This window comes from Chiloscyllium plagiosum, chromosome 1 (assembly GCF_004010195.1).
Source record: "Chiloscyllium plagiosum isolate BGI_BamShark_2017 chromosome 1, ASM401019v2, whole genome shotgun sequence".
NCBI lineage: Eukaryota > Metazoa > Chordata > Chondrichthyes > Orectolobiformes > Hemiscylliidae > Chiloscyllium > Chiloscyllium plagiosum.
Window position 1 is genome coordinate 98,865,323 of NC_057710.1, and position 26,341 is coordinate 98,891,663.

At 39.2% G+C, this 26,341-nt stretch overlaps 1 protein-coding gene across 1 annotated transcript in view; it reads right to left on the reverse strand.

Moving 5' to 3' along the window:
- Window positions 1-1,874: 1,874 nt before the first annotated feature.
- Window positions 1,875-26,341, reverse strand: part of pgm2 (phosphoglucomutase 2) — a 51,324-nt gene continuing 26,857 nt past the window's right edge. The window contains exons 7-14 of the mRNA XM_043693184.1: window positions 24,787-24,976; window positions 20,504-20,601; window positions 19,551-19,731; window positions 14,328-14,421; window positions 13,426-13,555; window positions 10,310-10,499; window positions 8,899-9,032; window positions 1,875-2,759 (exon numbers count right to left, since the gene is read on the reverse strand). Coding sequence (XP_043549119.1) covers window positions 2,657-2,759; window positions 8,899-9,032; window positions 10,310-10,499; window positions 13,426-13,555; window positions 14,328-14,421; window positions 19,551-19,731; window positions 20,504-20,601; window positions 24,787-24,976 — 1,120 coding nt within the window. The 3' untranslated portion in view covers window positions 1,875-2,656. The remainder of the gene's footprint in view (window positions 2,760-8,898; window positions 9,033-10,309; window positions 10,500-13,425; window positions 13,556-14,327; window positions 14,422-19,550; window positions 19,732-20,503; window positions 20,602-24,786; window positions 24,977-26,341) is intronic.

The following is a 26,341-nucleotide window of genomic DNA, read 5'->3' on the forward strand; positions in this document are numbered from 1 at the left end:
GCCCATCGTTTTATGTCCCTAAAAAGGGCAAAACTAAAATTCCGGAGGCAGCTCAGGCTGTGGGGCACAGATTCCTGGGGGAAGTATGGAACCTCGGGGCCAATGTGAAATTCTGTCTAGGCAGGTTCAGTTTTTTTTCTTATGGCTGAAGTAACTCTACAGAGGCCAGCATCCCATCACCAGGTCATGCTTTACTTACATAAGCGTAGCTCTTGACACTGATCCTGCTCCCTCAGAGCCGGCTCTCTGAGTGAACAGAACTTCTAACACTCAGGTTCAGCTTTTTTTCCTCACCTCTTTTTTTTCCCCAATGTTACAGATATAATCCCCTTCCCCCCACCAAGCCTGGGTCTGTCAGCCAGCTATTCCGGATCCTGTACAGTCACAACTTCAAAATGTGGCTGGGACTTTCTCCTTGACGTCAAAAAACCCTCAAATATCTTCACCAATTGGAATATTTCCTAATTATCTCATCAGAATTCAGAAGTGTTTGTTGTATGCAAGTCAGCTGCCGCACATGATAACTGAAATAACTCCACAGCAGTAGGCATCCCTTGACCCTGATCCAGCTCTCTCAGAGCCAGTTCTCAGAGTGAACAGAACCTCTGACACTCAGACTCAGCTTTTAAACAATACCACTAAAATTTGCAAATAAGCCAAATTTGTTTAATTGATTGCAGAAGTTGTGACCATACTTCAAAATGTTGCACACATAGAATAGGTAAAAACAAGGGCTGCAGATGCTGAAAACCAGATGCTAGATTAGAGTGGTGCTGGAAAAGCATGGCAGTTCTGGCAGCATCCGAGGAGCAGGAAAAATCGATGTTTCGGGCAAAAGCCCTTCATCAGGAATAGAGCCTATTCCTGATGAAGGGCTTTTGCCCGAAACGCGATTTTCTTGCTCCTTGGATGCTGCCTGAACTGCTGTGCTTTTCTAGCACCACTAATCCAGAATCACATTATAGAATAAAAAAGTATTCCTGTAATTAATCAGCACGATCAATTTTATGATAAAACAAAAAAAATCCAATATTTTAAATATGTATTACTTCCATGGTGTAAATAAATTAGGTTAACAATGATTAACCATTATTGACATTTTAAATTAAAAAGGAAAACTGCTGTGTTAGCATATAGGAATGTCACACTTACTCTTCAGAAAATACTTAACTATCAATCCAGGGAGGGGTTGTGGCATACAGTGGTACCACCCCAACCTCTCCAGGTTAAACCATGGAAAGATTTGATGGTAAGCAGTAAAATCAGAAGGGTTTTCTGGTCAGCCAGACAATGGGAAAATACAGATTCTGGCTACAAGCAAGTATCATTGTTGCATCATAAATCCAACATGAAATGGAATAAAGCAATTTAAATCTTTTTCTGAAAACATGTTAACTGTGTTCTGTTTATCGATGTGGGACATACATTAACTGTTAATGGATTACAGGCACATTTCCAGGTTTAATATTTACAAGAAAATTAGATACATTGTTCACAATAATTTTTGCATTCATTAATGTTGTGCCACAGTTGTAGAATTCTCACAATGCTCACATTTCTGAATGGAATCCATTTCTATTTAGTTGTATTATTGCGAAAGTCAACCACAACATTGCATTATGACTTCTTACAATTGTCACAAAATTCTGGTCACTAATTCTGTGGCAATGTTTTTAAAACACCTTTGTTTGTAACAAAATGGTTGTATGAATTACTAATCCTAAGATTCTTTTCTAATATTTAAACATGCTATAATTAACATTTAAAAGCAATGTACAGTGAAATGTAAACTAAAATCATGGGATATCTTGAACTAATGCATGTGATAGTGATTTTGTGGAAAAAATACCTTTTTGATTGAATTAAAACAAAAATAGCAGAATCTCTTTTTAATGCAAAATTAAAGTATTGAAAGCACACAATTTTCAAAAAAGCTTTAGCACAGACTTGTGAAATCAACTACAAAAGTTATCCAAGAAGCACCAAAGGTAAAATGTACTTGGAAGTAAAGTCCTTGGACACAACTAGCAAAAGCTGGATCTTAACATATTCCAAAAATTATGCAACAGAGTCCCTGTATATGATGCTTTAATCTATTAAATAAAGCTGCAGTCACATATCTTGCAAAGAAGCACTCCTGTAGCAAGTTACTTCGCATCATTAAAGGCAAAGTTCTCTGTTTAAAAAAGTCTCCAAAGTCCACCTGGAAGATTTAGCAACATATTTCTTATTCAGAAAAAACAATTATCTCCCTAACCAAAAGAAAACCACTTTTGTGACCCTCCTTTTTTTGATCCTGCAGTGCTATCAATTATGAACAGGACCACAAGAGCAAATTTGAAACTGCTCACATTTGAAATGCAGTGGACATTGTTGTAGAAGTATCTTTCTCCACACCCCATATCCCCCACCTAGGTAACTACCTCCAAGGAACTAGGCTGCTTAGTGGCTCTCCGTGCCAAAAGGCAATTTCCATCAATTTAATGGAAAACATTCAAAGTCTTCACTACTGACAGATCAACTCAACAAAAATTCTTTGGAATTTGAGAAGCATGAAAATCATATTTTATCTTCAAGGTAAGCAATGGAGTTTATCTTAAACAGATTTTCTTGTCTTTTGTGTTTAAGAAAAATGTACACAATGACAGAATTCATTTCAGGTGGGTTGAGATGTTAGGCCATTTTTATCTGGCTGGAAGAAATGCTCCACTAGTGCATTCACCAAGTCATTGAGCTCCTCCTTCAGCTTCTCGAAATCACTGGGGAAAAAAAAGGTGACAAAGAGTACATGTGCTTTAGAGAAACTAAACAAACAATAACAACACATATTATATACATTTAATTACTCAGTTCAAAACTAATGAATGTTATTTATGCTTGACGAAGAATGTGTTATTTATGCTTGAATAAGTAGGTGTTTTATTAGTATTCAGCATATTTAACTGCTTAATGGAAAATTACCAATTTGAATTGTAAACATATCACAAGCAGTATCTCGTCCTCCATTCCTCACATGGCTGACTTGTATAATTTTTCTGCCTTTCCTGTTTCAGATATTTCAACTTCTGAACCTTAAGCTACAAGTGAGCCATCTGACTAAGGAATACATTCAGTTCAGTTTTGAAAGCTGTCTCAACAAAACATTTCTCCTGAGATTTCTAGTATCAGTTCACTTACCAATTATGCTATTTCCTTTATCTACACAGGTAGCAAACACCTCACACCTGTTGGGTAAAAGGGAAGGGCTGAGGGTCCTCCAGCCAAGTACCTGGGGTCCCTTCACCTGCCTGACTCGAATACATTCTCAAGTCCAAGACCACCAATTAAGTCATAAAATAAAAAGTTACTTAACTATTATCGCCATTTTACTTCCTGCTTCTGAACTTCAAACACTCATTTAAAGGCAGCAACTATTCTTAAATGTTTCAATGCAACTGCAATTAATTGGAAATCTAGTTTTGGTGAACTGCAGGTTTACTGTCGGAATCTGGTGTGCTGTAAGAGCAAGACTACAGTTAAGCTAACAAATAATAATTATTCACTCTACACAAACTGCCCAATCACTGACTGCATAGGAATTTTGAATTCACCAATTCAACTACAACTTCAATGCCCAACAAAACAAAGACAGGTCTTTATAATGACAGGCACTGCATTAATTAGGCCAGATCCAGCACCAAAACTTGGGAATCCATATTTACTATGAGATAAGCATCTGCAAAAAAAATGTGAAGCTACCAACTTTAAACTGGCAGGTACTGCCAATCAAACAGTCCCTCTCTGTGTGTACAGATTAACTGGCTCTCTAATGTTTTACTCAACTTCATGGCTTCGTTACAGAGCATTGAGATGAAAGTACCTTCTTGTATTACGATATTGAAGGAGACCATGCCACCTTGGTAGTATTTCAGATTGAATCCACTCTCATGCTTTCTCTCCAGAGCCCTGCATTCGTTTTTACATCACTATTTAAGTATAATTCGGATCACGACAATTCTATTAAAAGGAAATGTTTACCATGCTGCCTTTTGTTAAAAACTTCATGATTTTGAACATCTCTTATCAAAACTCCAGTATTTCATAAAGATTTAGCATAACTCCTGTTATTTTTCTATTTATAAAAAGCACAGTGCAAACACTTTTTAAAATCTTCTCAGCACAGCATCACTTCGCCTTTCCTCAGTTAAGTTTCACGGGTCATATGTCTACCAGTGTCACGAGTCTGCCTTTATCCTTCTGAAGTCGGGGAAATAATCAACCAATAACTTCAAAAGAAAATTGGGTGCACGGAGGAAGTAAACTTGCAAGGCCAAAGGGATTGAGCAGAGGAATCAGAATGGACTGGATTGCTTCCTCGGGGATCCAGCATGTACTTCACAGAACTAATGAGCACCTCCTGGAGCCATGGGATTATCACCTTTAGTCTGTTGTTACTACCCTCTTCATTTTTGTCATCTGAAAATTTTAAAATTATGCTCAGTACACCCAAATAGATCAATAAATCTACATAAAAATCAGCAAGGTTTCTAATATCATGGGACAGCATTCTATACCTTCCACGTTTGCTAAAAAAAAACCCCAAAGAACTATAGATGGTGGAAATCAAACAAAACCAGCATTTGCTGGAGAAACTCAGCAGGTCTGGCAACATCCATGGAGAGAAAGCAGAGTTAGAGTTAATGTTTCAGGCCCAGTGACCCTTCTTCTGAAGGGAGTTTCTCCAGCAATTTGTTTTTGTCTTCACTACCACTCTATCTGTCCCTTGACCAATTTTTTTTAATTCATATTGCCTGTGCTCCATTAATACTACAGACTTTATTTTTGTTATCAAGTTTATTGTGTAGTACTTTATCAAACACCTTTTTGAAATCCATATACACAAAATACAAAGTTGAGTCCTCAATTCAAAGAACTAAATTAACTTCATCAAACATGACTTAATGTCAGCCTCTTGGCTGTTTTTGGGCACGCTCTTTACAGCTTGTTTTCTGTGCCAGACTTCTGCTGCACTTTCAGTATTCAGCTTGAGCCCCTCAAGTATTCTTAACCCTTTTACATAGAGAATAAATTCTTTCATTCAGAATTTTGACGTTTGAATGCAGGATTTGCCAGGATCAGATTGAACAGTGGAATTGGCTTGATCTGCTGAATGGTCTACTCTTGCTGCTATTTTCTATGTTTCGTACATTTGTTAAAAGCATAATCTTATTGTTTCACTTTAATCTTTGTCTTTAGCCACCCAGTGACCTCTAAATGAGTTCTTACGTCCACTCTCTACTCAGACCCACCCCACTGTGAAGGCTCCCCATTGTTCAACTACTGTGTTCCCTATTTTGATTCTGATTAACATGTACTGAGTCCTTTGCCAACTCCTGACACTAGCCGTGTTGCCCTGAAGGAACCCCTAGCTCCTTCCTAATACTTGATGGCCACATCAAAAAAAAGAGTTGGACTTGCTGCATAATTCTAATCAAAAATATTTGTTGACACCAGAATGGCATCACAACATGATCTACCATGTCCCCTGCGAGAGTCAACCCCAGCCTCTTGTCTTTGCTTCTTTCTCTACCTTTCCTGAAAACCTTGTCACCAGGAATATTAAGTTCCCAATCCTCCTTTCTTTCGACCAAATTATTGCCACTCACTGCCACACATATCCCATGCCTGCATCATATGAGAAGCTCTTCAATCTTTAGCATACCACAAGCATTCATAAAAACCCACCTTAAACTGCCATACTGTTTCCCCAGCTGACCCCTATCATTTCTCAACTATTCTCCCTTAAGGTGATCTTTCCTTATTGGTGGCTCAGCACACTGTTCTCCTTCCAGATCTATCCTGCTACATAAACAGTGCTAAGCTATTGTAATCCTCCCACACAAGACTAGTTGACTTCAGTATGTAAGCTAGCTCACTGAGCTTGAAGGCTTGTTTTCAGATGTTTCATCATCATACTAGATAAAATCATCAGTGACAGTCTCCAGTGAAGCATTGGTGGGCATGTCCTGCCTCTCTACGTATAGGTCTTGGTTTCTTAAAATGATGTCACTTGATGTAATTTCCGGTTCTCCCCACGCCTCCCCCCCCCCAAGAGAAGATAGATAGAGTCTAAGTTGATGTGTTTGTTGATGGAGTTCTGGTTAGAATGCTATGCCTCCAAGAATGCTCTTGTGTGTCTTTGTTTCAACTGTCCTAGGATGTGTGTGTTGTCCCAGTCAAAGTGGTGTCCTTCTTTGTCTGTATATATAGAAACTAGTGATAGTGGGTTGTGTCTTTTGGTGGCCAGCTGGTTTTCATGTATCCTGGTGGCAAGTTTCCTGCTACTTTATCCGATGTAATGTTTTTGGTTTTTTTTTCTAAAAACAGTTCTTGTATGGTATCTTGTAAATGACATTAGTTTTACTGGTAGTGGATCCTTTAGGTTCATTAGTCACTGTTTAAGTGTAGAGATAGGTTTGTGAGCTACCATGGTGCCAACGGTCTGAGTAGTCTGGAAGTCATTTCTGATAACCTTTATACCAAAGACCTATGTGGCTATAGTTTTTGGTTGCATTGTATCTGCTTGTTTGGGTTTGAGGAATTGGCAGTTTGTGTTTATTGGGTACCCTTTTCCTTGAAAACTTTGTATAGATATTTTTCTTCTGCTTTTTGTAGTTCTTGGGTGCTGCAGTGTGATGTAGCTCGTTGAAATAATATCTTGATGCAGGTCGGTTTGTGGGTTTTGGGATGATTGCTTCTGAAGTATTTGGTCGGAGTGGGTTATTTTTCTGTAGAAACTTGTTTGAAGCTCTCCATTAGCTGTACGTTTAACTGTCATGTCTCGGAATGGGAGTCTGTTGTCGTTCTCCTCCTCTTTTGTGAAATTTTATGCCTGTCAGGATATTGTTGATGGTGTTGTGAGCTTCCTCTAATCTGTTCAGTTTTGTGATGACAAAGGTGTCATGTACATAGTTTGGGTTGGAAAGATGAGAGGGCAGCTTGTTCAAACTAGCAGGAAACTTGACTCCAGGATTCATGAACACCTACTGGCCACTAAAAGACATGACCCACTATCACTAGTTTCTATACACACAGCAAAGGAGGACACCACTTTGACTGGGACAACACACACACCCTAGGACAGGCGAAACAAAGACACGCATGAGAATTCTTAGAGGCATAGCATTCTAACCGGACTTCATCAATAAACACCGATTTAGACCCGATCTACCTTCCCTTGAAAAAAGAACCTGAAATGACATCACCCACGTTAAGAAACCAAGACCTATAAAAGAGAAAGGCAGGACATACCACCATCGCTTCACCAGAGACTCACTGATGTTACCTAGTATGTGATAAAACGTCTGAAAACAAACCTTCAAGCTCAGTGAGCTAACTTACATACTTACCATCAACCGCAGCTAGAAATCTTAAAAAAAAAAAAATCACTAGTCGACTTCCGCACCAGATGCATTGAGGTACAACAGTTCATCTTGAACAGTAGCCTTTTCTCAAGGATTCAAAGTCATCTATCTTGCACCATTTAACTGTGTTAAATCAGTTTTATTCGATTCTTATTAGCATCTGGTCTTTGCCGCATTTGTCCCCATGCAGCCATTTACTCCATCCATTTGACACAAATAGAAACAAAGTGCTGGCATTAATGAGAATGCTGAAGATAAACTGCTTGGGATAGTTCAGGAAGATGCTTTCCATCTTCTGCAAAGTGCTGACTTTATCTAGTAAAATGGAGAAGTTAGAAATTCAGATCTGCAAATAAATCACTTCCTTTTCAGGTTTCCCATAATATTATTTTAAATGCTGTGATATTGCCTGGGTGGAACCAGTATCCCAACAGACAGTGAGATTTTGAGAACTCAATACAGTTGGAAAAATTAAAGCAACCTCAGTATGGAAGGCGATTTCTGGTTGATTGACTGACCTGAAACTACACTATAATAATTTGGAAGCAGAACAAACTTCAAATCTGAAATTGATTTCCAGCCTTTTCCTGAATTTCATGGTCTTTGTTGTGATCAGGACAAGAGAAAAAGCTCCAGCCACATGTCTGTTTTCAGAAATGGTTCTACTTCCATCTTTTTTTTTTTAAAACCGCACAGAAGCCACCCAAACGGATACAGGATGAAGATTTTAGCTGAATGTCAATTTGCCAGATTTTCAAAAAAAAAAAAAAACAGGAAACAGGAACAAGTCTGATTCAGAAAGAGAGTACAGTAATAGGCTCCTCACATGTTCATGGGAACCTTTCTGACAACCCCTGGTTGTAGTTAAACCAACAGTGCAAGTCAATAAAAACATGCAACCATCATGCATAGGAGGAAAAATAAAGACAATCCATGAGCAAAAGCACAGACATGGTTAGAGTTGGCAAAAGTTACCAAATTATTATAGAAGGTCTTAAATATTTAGCTTCTCTGACATGAATGCTGAGCATGTGTGTTAAACAAGAACTACAAAAAAAAATCTCATGACCACAGGGCCCTTGTAAACTTTGTTACTTACAAAATTACATACTTAAAACTTGCAGTCTCAGGAGATTAATTATACTTGAATTGAATTGAATTTATTGTTCACATGTACCGAGGCACAGTGAAAAGCTTTGTCCAGATTTTAAAAGTTAAACAATAAAAAAAAGACATATTTCCCTAAAAAACATACCAGTTAAAAAGGCAGACACATGAATATTTGTGTACAAAACAAAAACTGAAAATATCATAAATGGATATAAAGTGGTTCAGCCTCCGGCAGATCTTCTGAGTATTTCTAACATTTAGTGTCTGGTTTTCTCTCTCCAGATAAATGTTCCAGCACATACGCTCGTTCTCAATTCTTTAAATACAACTTACAATTTGAAATCAGACCAAACTTTAGCTACTTTTGAAAAAAATAAACTGTTACCTATTTCCAGGTGGTGCACATAACTCTGTGTAATATTTAACTTTTGGCTCTGTCCCACTAGTTCTCATGGTGGCTACACATCCATTCTTGAATGTGAAGGTGATCATTTGGCTGCTTTTACTAGTAGGAAGCACCTAAAACAGAGTCAAACAATTACTAGAAGTCTTTTGATGTTATCCCTTAGACTAAAATCAAAACTGCTAACTATGAATAACTTTATTTTACATTTTTAATCATGCACCGTCGGTTTGCAACGTAAGCCCCAAAAGATCCTTCCACATCCAGCAGAGATTTTCCTGCATATCCAAAACAGTTCATCTACTGTGTCTGTCGCTCTTGATGTGGTCTCCTCTCCAATGGGGAGACAGGACACCAGCTCTGGAATGTTTCAGAGAACGTCTCCAGGATGCACGCAAACACCACCATCACCACCCTGTGGTCGACCACTTCAATTCCCCCTCCCACTCCGCCAAGGACAAGCAAGTCTTGGGCCTTGTCCATTGCCAAATCCTAGCCACCCAAGGCATGGATGAAGAATGCCTCAAATTTTGACTTGGGACCCTCCAACCACATGGCATCATGTCAATTTCACCCATCTCCCCTCCCTCACCTCATTCCAGATCCAACCATCCAACTCAGAACCATCCTCTTCAACTGTTCCACCTGTCCATCTTCCTTCCCACCCATCTGTCCACCCTCCACTCTAACCTTCACCATAACCAACCAGCTATATCTACCCACTGCCTTCCTAACTACCTTTCCGCAATACCCCCCCACACCCCCCCCAGCTATTTACCTCTCAGCCCTATTCCTGCACCCAACTCCCCCAACATTCCTGATGAAGGACTTATGCCAGAGACGTCGACTCTCCTGCTCCTTGAATGCTGTCGGACCTCCCGCTCTTTTTCAGCGCCATACTTTTCGACTCTGATCTCCAGCATCTGCAGTTTTCACTTCCTGCATTCTCATAGCCCATTTGGCACAAAAAGCCTATTTTAACTCATGTAATTTTTACCATTTTTTTCCAAACTATTGCCTCACTGGAATGTTATTTCTGCAGTATATTTATAAATTTATCTTGTCCTAATTACAGAGTGTTTTATGGAAGTTAAAACAGAGTTGCCCAGGAAGCTATCAGTATGAACACACAAGTTTCCAAACCTTGTCTACACAATGTGATTAAATTAAATGTAATTCTTCAATTACATCATCCTTACAGGTTGTTTAAAAAAGGATCAGAACAATTTTAAAATGTCTGTTATTTAGCAGATTAAAAAAGTTACCATTTCCTGATAAATGAACGAACCACAAACTGAACACGTGAAATTTAGCACTGTTGTAGCTTTGATTTAAAAAAGGAACACTGGTTCCCTCTGCTGCTGGTTCTGTGAATTTACAGAATGTCACTTACAGCCTTTTTATCTGGTTGACTGCTATCATAGCCGGTGGTTAAATCTCGAATGTCAGAAACTGCAAATGACCCACAGGTTTTGGGGTATTGATTTGTTTCATTATAATTTCGCAAATTCTGGAATATCTGACTGATTATCTCAGGTTTATGGCAGATGAAGTATGAAGTCTTCGAAAGATGATAACCATATCTAATAAAAGAAAGAAAAAAACTTTTATTCCACACAGACCAGTATCAAATTATACACACTGCTGCATCTCAAATTATTGGGGATTTCCCTAATACATGTACAAAATAGGCAACACTTGTGTGTGGGCCTTGACTTCTGCCTGCAGTATTCATTACCTTTGCAACTTAACAGCAATGTCAGGCTTTACTGCAAGAGAATTTAAATACAAGAATAGTGAAGCCTTGCTTCATTTGTTTACAAGCTTGGTTAGACCACATTGGGGATGGAAATGTGTTGCCGGAAAAGCGCAGGTCAGGCAGCATCTAGGGAACAGGAGAATCGACGTTTCGGGCATTAGCCCTTCTTCAGGCTAATGCCCGAAACGTCGATTCTCCTGTTCCCTAGATGCTGCCTGACCTGCTGCGCTTTTCCGGCAACACATTTCCATCTCTGATCTCCAGCATCTGCAGACCTCACTTTCTCCTCCTAGACCACATTGGGAGTAATCTGTGCAATTTTGGTCTGCTTATCTCAGGAAATATATTGCTGACTGGGAATTGCAACAAAGCTTCACCAGACTTGATCCTGGGATGGCCGAACTCTCCCACAGAGAGAGATTCAGCAATCCGAGCCTGTATTTGAAGAACAAGATATGATTTTATTGAAATATACAAAATACTTAAAAGGATAAATGAGGAAAATAAAAGTTTTTCCTGGTCAGGAAATCTAGAATCGGGGGCACAATTTAAAACATGGGACGTGTCATTTGGGTTGGAGAGGAGAAGAAATCATTTCTCTGAAAGAGTTGTGAACCTTTGGGGTTCTCTATCACAGAGGGCCACAGATCTTCAATCTGAGCATGTTAAAAGTAGAGAGTGATAGATTTCTAAGCAGCAATGTTCCAATGTTGGTTGCCATGGCATACAGCTCGTTACATCTTACCAACCAGAAAAAAAAAAGTTTGTTCACGCGTGCTGTTTCCCATTAGCTAGCCAGTCTTCTATTCATGCAATATGTTACCTCCAACACCATGAGCTTGAAATTTCCACAATAAATCACTGATCTGGCATCTTATCATATGTCTTCTGTAAATCCATGTACAGTACACTTACCGACGACTCCTCATCCACTGCGCATAACTTCCACAAAGATCTCCAATAAATTGACTAAATATTCTTTGTTTTTACAAAACTTCAGACTCTGCTATATTTCCTTGACTTTTTCTAAATGTTCTGCTTTAATATCTTTAATAACAGCTTCTAAGATTCCCCTGTAACAGATATTAAATAAAGCGCTCTACAATTTCCTGCTCCCACCCTTCTTGAATTTTTGCCATTTTACAATTTAATGGAAGTCTCCTTAAATCTAGAGAATTTGACAAAATTAAACCAATTCATCAACTATCAAATTATTTTGTTGAAATCCTCAGATGAGAGATGAATTATTCCTTCACTCAGCATGGAAAGATCACTGGGACCATTACGAGCATGGTGTGGCTTAACAGCACCAACCAGCTCTTGCTGCAACTTCATCTCCCGGCAGCTGTCACATGATGGAGGTATAGTCAACATAAAAGAACAAAGAACAATTCAGTGCAGTAACATACCCTTCGGCCCTCCAAGCCTGCACCGCCACATTTTGCCCTTCCATGCCAAAATGGAATTCACTTACAGGATCCGTATCCCTCTATTCCCTGCCTTTTCATGTATTTGCCCAAGACTTCTTGAACACTGCTATTGTGTCTGCTTCCACCTTCTCTGGCAATGTGTTCCAGGCACTCATCACCTTGTATGTGAAAAATTTGCCTTGCACATCTCTTTTACACTTCTCCTCTTGCACCTTGAATCTATGTCGCTGAGTAATTGACCCTTCTACCCTGGGAAAAAGCCTCAAAACTTTCCACTCTATCCATGCCATTCACCATCTTATGACCTCTATTTGGGTGCCCATCATGCTCTTGCGTAACCGTGAAAACAAACCCACTTGAGGGCCAGATCATCCGAGATGAATTATCTGCTGAATGTCCAAAATGTAAAAAGATGGATACCCATGAAACAGACTTTAGTTATTTCTTGTTTGTTCGTTAAAACTTGAAATCTTCTCAGGTAATTATTTGCCTTGGTCACTCGGAAATTCATCTCTTTCGAGGAGTTACCAGTTTCGACAGGGATTACAACACAATGAACAATTAAAACAACCGACAGGAAAAGGATGCTACACAAACATTCCCATCCTCAATGATCGAGCAATTCAGCATATCGGTGCAAAAGACAGTACAGCTATTTTTCAGCCTGAAGCGCCAAGCAAATGATCTGTCTTGGTCTCTTCTTGAGGTCCCTGGCATTACAGAAGCCAGTCTTCGGCTGACTTGATTTACTCCATGTAGTGTAAAAGTAGGCTGAATGCATTGGTTACATTGAGGCTCAACCAGACGTTGTTGCTGCACTAAAGACATGAGCTTCAGACGAAGCTGTCCCACCATTGAAGCTTTCCAGTAAGATACAACACTGGTGTCTACCCAACAACATTGAAATCTACCCAACATTGAAAATTACCAAAGTGTGTCCTGCCTGCAAAAAGCAGGATCAATTCAAGGCTGCCAATTACTGCCACACATTAGTTTACATCTTGATCAGCTCAGTGTTGAAAGGTGATGTTGACTCTATAATCAAGCTGCATTATTCAGTAACACCCCCCCTTACAGTGATCCTTAAATTAGAAACATTATAATAAAATTTGGAAAGGCAAAACTGGTTGATGTAAAATGCAAAAAAGGTCAAAATTAAAACATTATTCAATATTCATTTTACAATGAATAACATTATTCAAAGTAGGAAACAAATTAATTGCACTCTCCTATTCATGAAGGCAGAAGTCAAGTTTACAGCGGATCTCAAAGTAAGATGAAGTGAAAATATTTGAGAGACAATATCCCATTCCTACTTACTCTTCATAAATTGCTTTGAGCTGCTGAGTCAGGTTGGTATTCTTGGTTGCCAAATAACTGGCCATTTCTGCAACAATAGCTGCAGCACTAACACCATCTTTATCCAGGACAAATTCAGTTGACATATATCCTACATTTAGCACACAAAAAAAGATAAATCTCTTAGAACACATTTCTTTCAAGTATACCCATTTGGGAAGCAAGATCAGATTCAAATATAAATGATTTTTTATTAAAGTAGTCTGCCACTTTTCTAAGTTTGATTTCTAAATTTCTAAGTACAAATTCTGACAAAAGATAACATCTGAAATTTTAATTAATATTTTCTCTGTGAAAAGTGAGTTGAATTGACAAGTTCACTCATTAGTACAAACAGAAATGTTTAAAGTACACCAACTGCAGATAAGGTCAACTAAAAAAACTCTCCAGAATAATCAGTGATGTGGTATCAACACAATTTATTTTAGTTTCAGGGTGGAAGGACATAACGGCCAACTCTTTTGCTTAATATTGACTACGCTGCCTGGACAATTTTCATGCACTGCATTACAAATGTTTTGTACTTCACTAAAACTGAATAAAAGAATTATCAGTCAATGCAATAGAATTTAAAATGCATGTTTCGTAGACATAAATACAAGATCCCAAACAAATTATTAGAAATCATTCAGGCAGAAACAAATTCCCAACAGCAGACGCTCCAGAGTTACCTAAACCCTTGACATGCATTTTAAGACAATTTTGGTTGCACCGACCTCCCAAAGTTACAGACTTTTGTCAACAAATGAGCTTTTTCTGATGGAAAATATAGTTTTAAAGATCAAAATTTTGTTGATTGCATAGGAAAAACCTATATTAAGAAGAAAGCTGCAAGCAAACGAAATGGTTAATAACAATCTCACCAATTGCTTCTTCAAAGGCAAAAAGCACTGTATTGCCCTTATCTATAAGTTCTTTAGCTTTGTTTCCCATCCATTTAAAGCCAGTTAAAGTTTCCTAAAAGAAAGAAACCATCAGAATCTACCTTTCAAAATTACACCATTGCCAGTGGTAAATTAAAACTGTTTCTCTCATATGATATATTTGTTGTTTGCATTTTGGGGAGAGAAGGGAGGGGGGAAAAAGAACATTTCACAGCATTCTATTTCAGTGATCTCAATCTTTAGTATGGAACTGGCCCAGATCACAAACATTTCTGTGAATTCAATCATTGCCACGCAAAATGTCCGATGGCTGAATGGGCACAGCAAACCTTCCCTTCAGTGAGAATATACCAGGACTAAATAATTAAAGTCGCTCTTATGAGAAAAAAAACAATTCAATTACCAATCAAACCTAAGATTTAATACAGCAATGCAGTATCAGCACTGCAGCAACTATACGTCACAACTAATTTCACTTCTAATAAATTAAAACAGAAAATATGAAAGGAGAAAAGTAGCAGAACAGCTAATTACCAATATATGAACAGAGACCAAGTGGATTTTACACTAGCCATTCAATTCACCACAGATTATGAAATGGTATATCTCAGACAGTTAGGGATGGACAATAAATGCAGGTATGGGCAGTGATACCTACAATTTTTTTTTAAGTGGGGTTTCAAGATTATAATAATATACTGAAGTTCAAACAGGTTTGCCAAGTTTATCTACTAGTCCTTCCTTTGGAGAATTGCAGATGTGTTTACAACTGTGAATAAGTATAGCTCTTTAACAAAAAAATAATCAAACAAAGTCATATTAAATAGCTTTGGAATTTAAAAATAAATTCTGCTGTTAGGTGAGATCAGAAAATTTGGTAAACAATGCAGGAGATCATGTGAAAGACTGCCATTGTATGCAATATGGTGATTGAATGACAATTTGAAGCAAATGACACGGAGCACCTGAATAGTCAAACTTTAGTTTTTATGCCTAGGTGAATTCTCCAAGCTGACACCCTGATTATTCAAATAGGAGGAACAGGAAATCAGTACCAACTGTGATGTTCATTGGATACACTCCAACGATAAGTTACCAGAATTTCAGAAGCTAGGTACAAAAAAAAAAGTATGGGATACAGGGAGATTTGGCTGTCTGGATTTAGAATTGGTTGGCCGACAGAAGTGGTTGTAGATGGAAAGTATTCAGCCTGGGAGGTCAGTGGCGAGTGTTGTCCCGCAGGGCTCTGTTCTTGGGCCCCTGCTCTGTAGTTTTTATAAATGACTTGAATGAGGAGGTTGAGGGGTGGGTTAGTAAATTTGCCAATGGCACAAAGGTTGGAGGTGTCGTCAATAGTATAGAGGGCTATTTCAGGCTGCAGCAGGACATAGGCAGGATGCAGAGCTGGGCTGAGAAATTGCAGACGGAGTTCAACCTGGATAAATGCGAAGTGATGCATTTTGGAAGGTCAAACTGGAATGCTGAATATAAGATTAAAGACAGGATTCTTTGCAGTGTGGAAAAACAGAGGGATCTTGGTGTTCAAGTTCAAAGTTGCCATCCAAGTGGATTTGATAGTCAAGAAAGCATATGGTGTTTTGACTTTCATTAACAGGGGGAAATAGAGTTTAAAGAACGAGGTTTTGCTGCGGCTCTACAAGACCCTGGTGAGGTCACACCTGGAATATTGTGACCAGTTCTGGTCGCCCTATTATAGGGGAGATACGGAGGCTTTGGAGAGGGTGGGAGTCGGAGTGGGAGTCGGAGTGGGAGTCGGAGTGGGAGTCGGAGTGGGAGTCGGAGTGGGAGTGGGAGTGGGAGTGGGAGTTGGGCGTCGGAGTGGGCGTCGGAGTGGGCGTCGGAGTGGGCGTCGGAGTGGGCGTCGGAGTGGGCGTCGGAGTGGGAGTCGGAGTGGGCGTCGGAGTGGGCGTCGGAGTGGGCGTCGGAGTGGGCGTCGGAGTGGGCGTCGGAGTGGGCGTCGGAGTGGGCGTCGGAGTCGGAGTCGGAGTCGGAGTCGGAGTCGGAGTCGGAGTGGGAGGCCTGATGGAGGTATACAAGGTAATGAGGGGCATGGATAGATTCAATAGCCAGAGACTTTTCTCCAGGACAGGATTGACTGGCACAAGGGGTCATCATTTTAAGATATTAGAAGGAAGGTATAGAGGAGACCACAGAGGTAGGTTCTTTACGCAGAGAGTTGTGTCTGCATGGAATATGTTGCCAGCTGTGGTGGTGGAAGCAGAGTCATTAGGGACATTTAAGCGCCTGCTGGACATGCACATGAACAGCAGTGAATTGAGGGGTGCATAAGTTAGGTTATTTTATTTTAGATTAGGAATAAACCTTAGCACAACTTTGTGGGCCGAAGGGCCGGTTCTGTGCTGTACTTCTCTACGTTCTAGGAAAAGCATATTAATGCTTCATATCAATATTGCATCACAAGTCATCACCACCACCAAACCACTAGTGGGAAAACTGAGATTTTCCAAAAGTACACAATTACGTGCTAAATGCTTAATTCACCAAATAAGATAATTCTTCCCAACTTCCTTCTTCAGAGCAGAAATGTCAAATAACTTGTACAACTGAACAAAAATTACTATGTTCATCTATTTACACTTGATCTACACCAACTGCAAAATTAACATATCTGGAGGTAACCACATCTGCTAACTGCATCACATTGCATTGTGCAAAATCTGTGGCTACCCAGAGTTGCAGTCAATCTCTTTCATTGAAAACAGCATGATTTACATGATTGCAATCCTTGCCAGGCCTTCAGCTCAATATAGTTTTGATTACTGAAACCCAGAAACCTCATGTGAAGATAAATATTCGCACCCCAATTCTGTGAAGATCACTCAACTGTTCAGAATAGTCCTCTTTTCTGGATCAGCCTCTTGACTGCTGTTAGAGTGTCTCCATTCTCTCCTGTCTAAATTTCCTTATAAATGGAATCTAGAGTTTGCAGTGGAAAACCTGCCCAGCAGAATATTTTTGCAATCACCATAATGTTTTACCTTCTCATTACCATTGTAATGCTCTATAGGAAGACCATGAATTTTTAAAAAGAAATGTGAACTCCCAGTTATTAACTGAAAGAATCATGCCACAAAATTTCAAATTTTAAGCAACTTTTCACTGCACAAGAATAAAAAGAAAGTTACTATTAACTTAATATTTCTGTAAACCCTTTATCTTGAAGCCTTAAAACTCAAACAAAGGATCAAGATAGAGGATCTTCAATTAGCCAGCATTCAATTATCTGAATTTCAGATTATCTGGCAAGGTCACAAGGTCCTGATGGTTGGCCAACCTATGTTATCTGGAATTCGAATAACTGAACGAAATATTCCCTGCCAGTGTCCTTTGGATAATAGAGATTCTCTATACTACCTTTTATTTATATTTCCACCCAAGAGATCATCTACATTTTCATAGCTTAAATGATCCCTTAATTTCTATTTAAAGAAAAGCAATAAGCCATAGCTCTCAGGAATTCCTTTGTAGTCGTCTTAGTGTTTCCATTGTTATCTGAAGCACAAGGCTGCTTGGGTCTCGACACCAGTATTCCATCAGGAGGTAACTGTGAATACTCAGCTCAAGCACAGGCTTCACTGCCTTCTTGCTAAATAGCCCACACCCCCTGGCAGCCTTCTCTCCCTCATATCTGTGTTACTCCAGCTATTTCAAAACTACTCCAAACATGAACTCTCTCTGAAAAGACACACAGATTGCTTGACTGAAATCAAAGGACCACCTCCCTGAAAGGTATTTCGTTCGCCAAATGGCATACCTGTGATGTTCTTCTTAGATGGAGTGTTAACTTGATTAATTTAAATTCCCAAATTTGTCCTTTGATCATTTAAAGGATGCATGCCCTACTTATATTGAACGAGTAAACAAAAACTGTCCAATATCTTTAAGTAACTAAATATTCACAAATGTTTTAAACATAATATTTTTAAAGACTAAATTTAATTGAACCATTACAACACCTCATTAATTTATATGAAGTGATAAATGGCAAAAGTCTAGATTTTGGCTTGGGTAGTAACTGGTATCGATCCGAAGCCTCCAAGTATCTCCCTATTCAAAAAGGAGAAAATACAATATTTGAAAATATGCTTGTATAAAACTCCACAGCCAGGTGACATATGTAGTAAAGGGAATCTGCCTTCAACAGTTTTTGGATACAGTAAGCAGAACAGATTAATAGGAGCAAGATGTAAATGATAAAACTTAAAGTTAACAAATAATGTTAAACTGTGCATAAAAGGACAATATCTGTAGACCTTTTCCTTCAATCCAGGGTCAGAACATCATGGGGCCCACCGACAAACTTGCTAGCAGGAGAGCCAGTAACCTTCACTTATCTGATCTGTCAGATCTTTTATGGGGATTGGGCCATGTCTGGATTGGCTTACCATCCTTGTACCACATGATGCCCTTAAAAAAAAAAAGGACAAATTTTGCATCCAGGAGGAAGCCAGGGTTTTTACTGGGGTGTGCGTGTGCAATTGTAGCAAAACAGCGTGACAGATTTGGCTGCTTGGGCAGTGAGTGGGAAGGGCATCTACATTACTGGCCTTCCTATCCTAATAACCAACCACACCAACAGATATTTCCACCCCCCACCACCCCTGGGAACTCAAGTGCCACCCGTTTTAACTTATTCCCACCCTTCCCCAGCTTCTTTTCCTGTCATGATAGCAAAGTGACCAGAAGGACATCTGTCCGTGCTCCAAGTTCTTAGAATCGGTGTACTGTCTGTAGACTCAGCAATGGTCACCATTCTCTATAATGTCGCTGGGGCTACAGAGCTGCCAGTTAATCAGACTGGGTGATGCCTTCTCCAGAGTGAGGGGCAGAAGTCCCATCTCATCAATTAGATCCCAATGGAACATTATATGGCAGAGAGATGGGCGGTACTGGCTGGAATACATTACTTTGTGGCTATTTTGGTGGTGAGGCAGGAAACCCTAACATTCAAAAGTTCTACACCAGGGAGTTAGGTGGCACATGCTGTGAACCAAATGGCAGAAAGGTCTTATTGTTTCATATTTCTTTGCATTTTTATAAGGAGAAATGTTTAATATATTCAAAATTGAATTAGCAGCAATGATAATCCATATTATTCAGAAGTCTTTCAGATAATGCAATTATAAATCAGTAATTGACTAGTCATAATGAGAATTATACCTCGAAATGAAATCCTTCTTTGAGTGCAATTGCCTGGAGGATTTTTGAAGAGACTGTACTGGACAGCATATAGATTTTCTTCAGAGAACTGGGTTCTTTATTTTGCTTCTTCCAACAAGTAAAAATCCACCAACCCAACAAGGCGCCTAACTCATTCCCTGAAAATACTTTCCATTCTCCTCTGAGAACAAAGAGAATTTGAGAATTTAACATTTTATTTAATACTAAAAGCATAATGAAATCAATTATGGCTTTACAGAAAAAAGTTTAAAACCTATCCATGAGAAATACCTCCAAGTACAACAATATTGGTATGCACCCCAATAGAAGTGCAGGATTTGGGTACCTATACAAACAAACACAAACTCTAAAATAGACACCTCAAGAAAAATATATCAGACACAGTCAAATTATTAACTATAGAATCGACAGTCTTCAATACACCAAGCTCTTTAACAAAATTAAAAACAGGACTCCTTCTGTTGCAAAGCTTCTAGAACTTCCACACCGTCTTGAATAGTTGATCTTTCCCCTTTCAGCTGTTTCTTTTTGCTTCTAAAATGTTCATGAGGCCAGTGTATACTGGTCAACACAGCAGTACAGGTTTTGTATATGAAAACAACTTCTATGGCCTGCTCTTTACTGGGCTTGCATGAATATGTGCACAGTTCTACCTCAGAAATGCTACAGTTTTTTCCAGATATTATAGATGCTAGGGTATTTAATTGCCCATTACAACACTCACAATAATCATTTTAAAATTAAAGACCTCTCCAAGGTTTGACAGTTTGTAGCATCTGTAATTGACACGCATCATGATACTGTTAAGTAGTTACAGACATCTTCTGTTTTTCTTTAAAATGCATTCCTTAGATAGATAATCTAGTCGTAATACCACTAGTTTATCACCGCTCCTTAAAATTCAGTAAAGAATTGATGTACTTATTACTTACCTCTCTTGTTTTTCAGCTACAGCAAGCCGATCAGCATCTGGGTCATTTGCTAAAATGACTGTGGCTCCCTCCTTATCAGCCAGGGCAAACGATAAAGTCTGGAAAAAAATGAGAAATTTTACTTAGTGAGTATGGGAAGTAGATTACATTACAGTGTGGAAACAGGCCCTTCGGCCCAACAAGTCCACACCCACCCGCCGAAGCGCAACCGACCCATACCCCTACATTTACCCCTTACCTAACACTACGGACAATTTAGCATGGCCAATTCAGCTGACCTGAACATCTTTGGACTGTGGGAGGAAACCGGAGCACCCGGAGAAAACCCACGCAGACACGGGGAGAACGTGCAAACTCCACACAGTGGGTCGTCTGAGGCGGGAATTGAACCCGGGTCTCAGGCGCTGTGAGGCAGCAGTGCTAACCACTGTGCCACCCACGGTGTAGCTAAACCAAAAATAGCCTATAGCTCAACTGGCCTGCTTCCTCAGTAATATGGATTATATATTAGCCACAAAAAAAAACCCTAACTAGGTCAAAAATAAAAGCAAATTACTGTGGATGTTGGAATCTAAAACCAAAAGAGAAAATGCTGTAAAATCTCTGCAGGTCTGACAACATCTGTAAGGAGAGAAAAGAGCTGACATTGAGTCGAACTGACCCTTTGTCAAAGCTCAGAAAAAAGGGGAGAAATAGGGAGATATTTATACGAGGCTGAGAGAGGGAGAGTCATGGCTCCAGAAGCAAAAGGTAGCAATAAAGAGTTGATAATGACAATGCATAGAGATATAGGGAGATTGGGAGCTGCGATTGACCAAGGCTGAAGCCAGTGCAATGTGACAAAATACGTGGGGGATGGGTGAAGCAGAGGCAAAATTCTCTCGCTTCCCACTTTTTTCCTCTCCTCTTCCCCCTTTGCTACCCTTCTCCCCTGTTTTCCATTTTGCCTCTGCTTCACCCACTCCCCCTCCCCCCATATTTTTTCGCATAGCACTGGCTTCAACCTTGGTCATTCACAGCTCATAATCTCCCTATAATCTCTCTATGCACTGGTCATTATCACCTCTTCATTGCTTCCTTTGCTTCTGGAGCCATGACTCACCTTCTCAGCCTAGTATAAATACCTCCCTATTTCTCCCTAATTAGGTCACATTGGATGATTAGGAAGGAAGGGGTGACTTGATTGAACTTTACAAGAATTATCATCATAGTAAAAAGAGATAAAACTATTCCCGGTAGCTTGGAAGTCTGTAAGGGCTGAATGGACTCTCTCTGCTGCAAAGTGTCAAATTACTAGACTTAATTCTAAACATAATCTAAATATCACTGTCCAATTGTTCATTTAGAATTGTCCCACTGAGCTGCACGATAGAGGAAAGGTATTAATGGTTTTTGAGATATCAAGACAGACATGGTGACTTGGTCATAGTCACTGATAATGTTATTTGGAACTTGATGACGTCAGGGTTAAACCTGGAATTAAGTCAAACAAGAGAGTTGAAAATAGATGGGCAGATTTGGAATGATCAAAGACTTCAAGTGAGAGAAAGTTCTTTGAGCTGTGGTGGTAGTTTACAAAGATAGAGGCTTTAGAGGCCAGTATTTAGAGGACGAGGGTCAGAACAGCAGTTCTAGAAGAAGGGGTGCTGTTCCTGAGAAGAGAGAACAATATACAATACCAGCTAGCACAAAGGTCTGGAAAATAAGCTGTGGTTAGCAATTTCGATGCAATGGGGGCAGGGAACAATTAAACAAACCTTAAAAAATTTCAGTGTGGTTGGCAGCGATGGGGTGAGGGCAGAAAGATGAGAGATGGAGAAGAGAGAAAATACAAATAAATCATCGCCATCATAGGTGATAGAGAGGTCTATTAGCTCTTCATAACTCTGAGGATTGAAGAAGAAAAGAATAAGGGCTTTGTGGAGACAGTCGAGTGAAGAAAGGAAACCAGAGCTTAGCTTTGCATTGCAGGATGATCCTACATTAGGAAATCAGCAGGATCCAAAATTGTTCAGCTACATTTGGTGAAGGATGCCTAAACCCTAAAATCTGCACTGTTTGGGAGGAAAGATGACCACATGTCAAAGAAAGTTACCAGAGTGGGAGATTCTAGCTAGGGACAGGGTATTAAAGGTGCAGCATAGATTGTTATAAATACAGAATCAAGTCCAAGAACTTGGGACTTTGCAGCAGGGAAAGGCCATTCAGCCCTTATAGACAGTTCTGTCATACAATAAGATCATGAGTAATCCTCCAACTTGATTGTTTTCCCCACCCACTTCCAACACCTCTCAATTCCCTTGTGGTTCAAATACCTATCAACTTTCAATGATGAGCACCAGAGTAATATGTTCAAATCTGCAAATGATATAAAGCTGTATTGGGGTGTGTATCGTGGTGCAGTGGTGGTGCCCCTACCTCTGGGCCAGAAGGTCCAGTTCAAGTTCCATCTAACACAGGATACCGGACTCAAGGCTGGGTGTGAAAGCAAGCTGTAAAGAGGACATAAAAAGGCTGGATTCCTTTTCATTCCAGTGCTGGATCGGATTGTGGTGGGTGGGCGGGCTTTAAAAAGGGTGGGCTGGAGCAAATCTTGTGATTTCCTCCATCACTCCTACAACAAGTAATATTCAACGGCATGCAATAAGAGTAGAATGATACCCTTCAAATGTTATCACAGATACTATAGCCTAATGTGCTATTCTGAATTGTACAGTCGTGAATTCTGGAAGGGACAATGTGAAAGGTGGCCAAAACGTAGATTTCGTGTCTTGATTTTCAATGCAACTTTCGTATGGCTGTTTGAAGGCTTGATGAATTTGAGTTTCTAGGTGTCTTCAAGTTTTTAATGTACTTACCTCCGGAAGGGTTGTTTGTGTAGTTGCTGACCAGAGTTAACATTCAAAATGCTTGGCTGAGTACCAAACCCACTAACAGATTTAACATAACAGACGTTGACACTTAACAAGGAGAATGAGAGTTGGTTAAATTTAAAATTTTTAAGTTGCCAAGGGGATTACAGAATTTTTTTGATTAAAGGTGGATATGAAGTAATGTTTATTTAATCTAACTGATTTACGATCTGTTCAAGAAGAATAATGGTATATATCAAAATGTTATCGATACTGACAGATTTTTGAGTTTTTAAAGATTTTCCAATGCTTCAATATGGGTTGAAAGTTCAGTTTATAAAAAGATATTGGGTTGAGAGGTGTATGAGATTTAAAAGGATGAGGATTCAGAGGTTTCATATTCACAGGAGTTGGAAACATTCCTTCACTTAGCAGCCTCAAGGAGCACCTGTAGTCTTCTCCTGCTCTATGTCAAGTGTCTTTTATGAGAGTTCCTGTGAGGAAGTTGAAACTATGAAGACATTGAAGTTTTAAGTCAAAACGTGAAAGGAATTAATGACTATTTATAAATGTTAAGTAACATCTACAAAATTTGCTAAAACAGTGCCACATACAAACACAAATATACATTTTCATTTCAGCATTAGCTCATTTATTCTGAAATCAAGCGAATAAACTATAAAGTGAATACAAGTGTCAGCGTACTTGACATACTTATTCAGATACTGATCTCTTCACATATTTGCTGCATGAGCTCCACTTCTTTCAGCAAAAATACACATACCTTCGGTCTTGAAAGTGTCTTGAAATGCTACATATCCATGAAGGTAAAAATCATGCTGTTGGCACGATTTGCTGTATTATGTTTTTGGTTCTGATTCACTTCAAAAAGAGAATCAAATAAACATTGCGCATTCAGTAGCTCATGAGGATGTCATAATCCCTCTTTAAAATAATCTTACCATTTCTTCCAATCCTCAAAAGAGTCAGCGTTGAAGCTTATGTTCAATTAACTGGAGACTGGGTAATCAGGAGTGTTGTTACAAGTTTTGAGCGTAGCTGTATGTGAATTTCAGACAATTATAGCTTTTGCACCAATGGATATTGGTTTATGGTTCAATGGATAAAAACCCCGAACAAAACTGCAACGATGAAACTTTTCCCTTGGTTTTGGCAGATGTTAATGACATCAGCACCTTGCAATTACTGACAGCCACAAGTGCTGAGTAAATGTATTAACTATGTTACAGTGGGCCACCAGTAGGGTTTCAACAAAATAATTTGGCTTATCAACACCAGGAAATAGTAAATCTTTAAATCTTACTCAGGAGTTAGTTTCAGCTGAAGGAGACATAACAGGAATGAACAGAATAGATGTCAAAGCAGAACTGATGACAATGTTTTGTTATAACAACAAGCAACAGTTTTTACCAGCACATCTTTTCCTTCTTCTGGATTTGGGTTTTTGACAGTTGGAAATTCCGGATCAGGATCTTTCTGTTCTGGAACTGCAAGAAGATTGGTGAAGTTGAATGATGCAAGAGCAGCCTGTACAAACTCATGTCCAACTCCATGTACAGATGTGTGCACAAATTTAAGTTTAGTTTCCTTGTTTATATCCCTAGAGAGAAAGGAAACCAAAGTCAGATCAGAAAACAACAACATTGCCAAGCTCAGGAAATCAAAAGCAGTGAAGTTTCAGAACAAAACATTAACTTAATTTTAAGAATTTATCAATATAAAACATAGCAAATGTTTATTCATAAATAATTTAGAAACCGGAGAATTAGCATGCCTTTGAAATCTGTGCTGCTTTGAATGCTCATCTGCTCAGATATCAAAAAGATACACGGATATTCAAACCCTACAGCAACATGGAAAGATTTGCAGCCACAATGCAACACATAGCAAGTATCAGATTCCAACATTTTATGCTTGGAGTACAACAACAATCTGAATTGACACAGCCTCTTAATATCTAGAAAAGCCTCCCAGAGGCTGAGATGAAGGATAAACTATTAGGTGAGTGTAATAAAATACAATGTTTGGAAGTTCTCAGGTGGAGAAACAGAAGGAGCTACTGAGAGGATTCTAGAATGTGCAGCTTACTTGGCTGAAAGCACAAATGATGTCAATGGACAAAGGGGAAAGATAATGCAAAAAAAAGGGGACAGAATCAGGAGTCAGGGTTTGGAAAGCAGGATGTCAATTGTAGGGCCACAGACTATGAAGATAGGCACGGCAAAAGCTATGAATGGATTTGAAGACATGAATAAGATTTTTAATCTGAGGCACAATAGAATTGTGAGCCTATGAAACTTAAGAAAGCTGGAGTTGATGCAGGCAAAGAGGAGTTAGATAAGCTGAAGCTTACAGACATAAAAACACAGGTGGTCAACTCAGAGAATTAGAAGTGTTGAAACTGGACGTGAAATATACAAGAACAGGTGTTTCAGCAACAGAGTCATTGAAACAGGGATGGAGGCTGGTGATATTGCACAGAATCAGAACAAAGGGGCCCTTATTTGTGGCAGGTGTGAACAACCTGAGTAAGTCTATTCATTAATGTATAACAGCAAGAAATCATTGCTCAAAAGATCATGGAAAGGAAAAAGAGCTAGTAGACAAGAAATAAAAATAGATATTGTGGAAACCGACTCCTTATCGTCAGATATTTTGTTAAGGTGCAGAGAATAGACAAACAAAGCAAGCAAAAGATAACTAATGAGTGCTCTTTGGGAACCCTAATGCTGTGGGAACAAGAAACATTTGTAGGAGGTGCTCAAACCATAAATGGGTAGTAGGAAGGAGCCCAGCAAGAGATAGTTTGCAAGAGCAAAGGAGCTAAGAGTAGGGCTTTTGAGGAGATGTTTGTGAAGATGAAAGGATAGGAATGGAAGTTAGGCAGTCAGCAGTTCAGTGGGAATGGAGTGGAGGGAGCAGGAGGTAGTCTGACAAAACAGGATAACCTTGGCAGGAGGGTGAA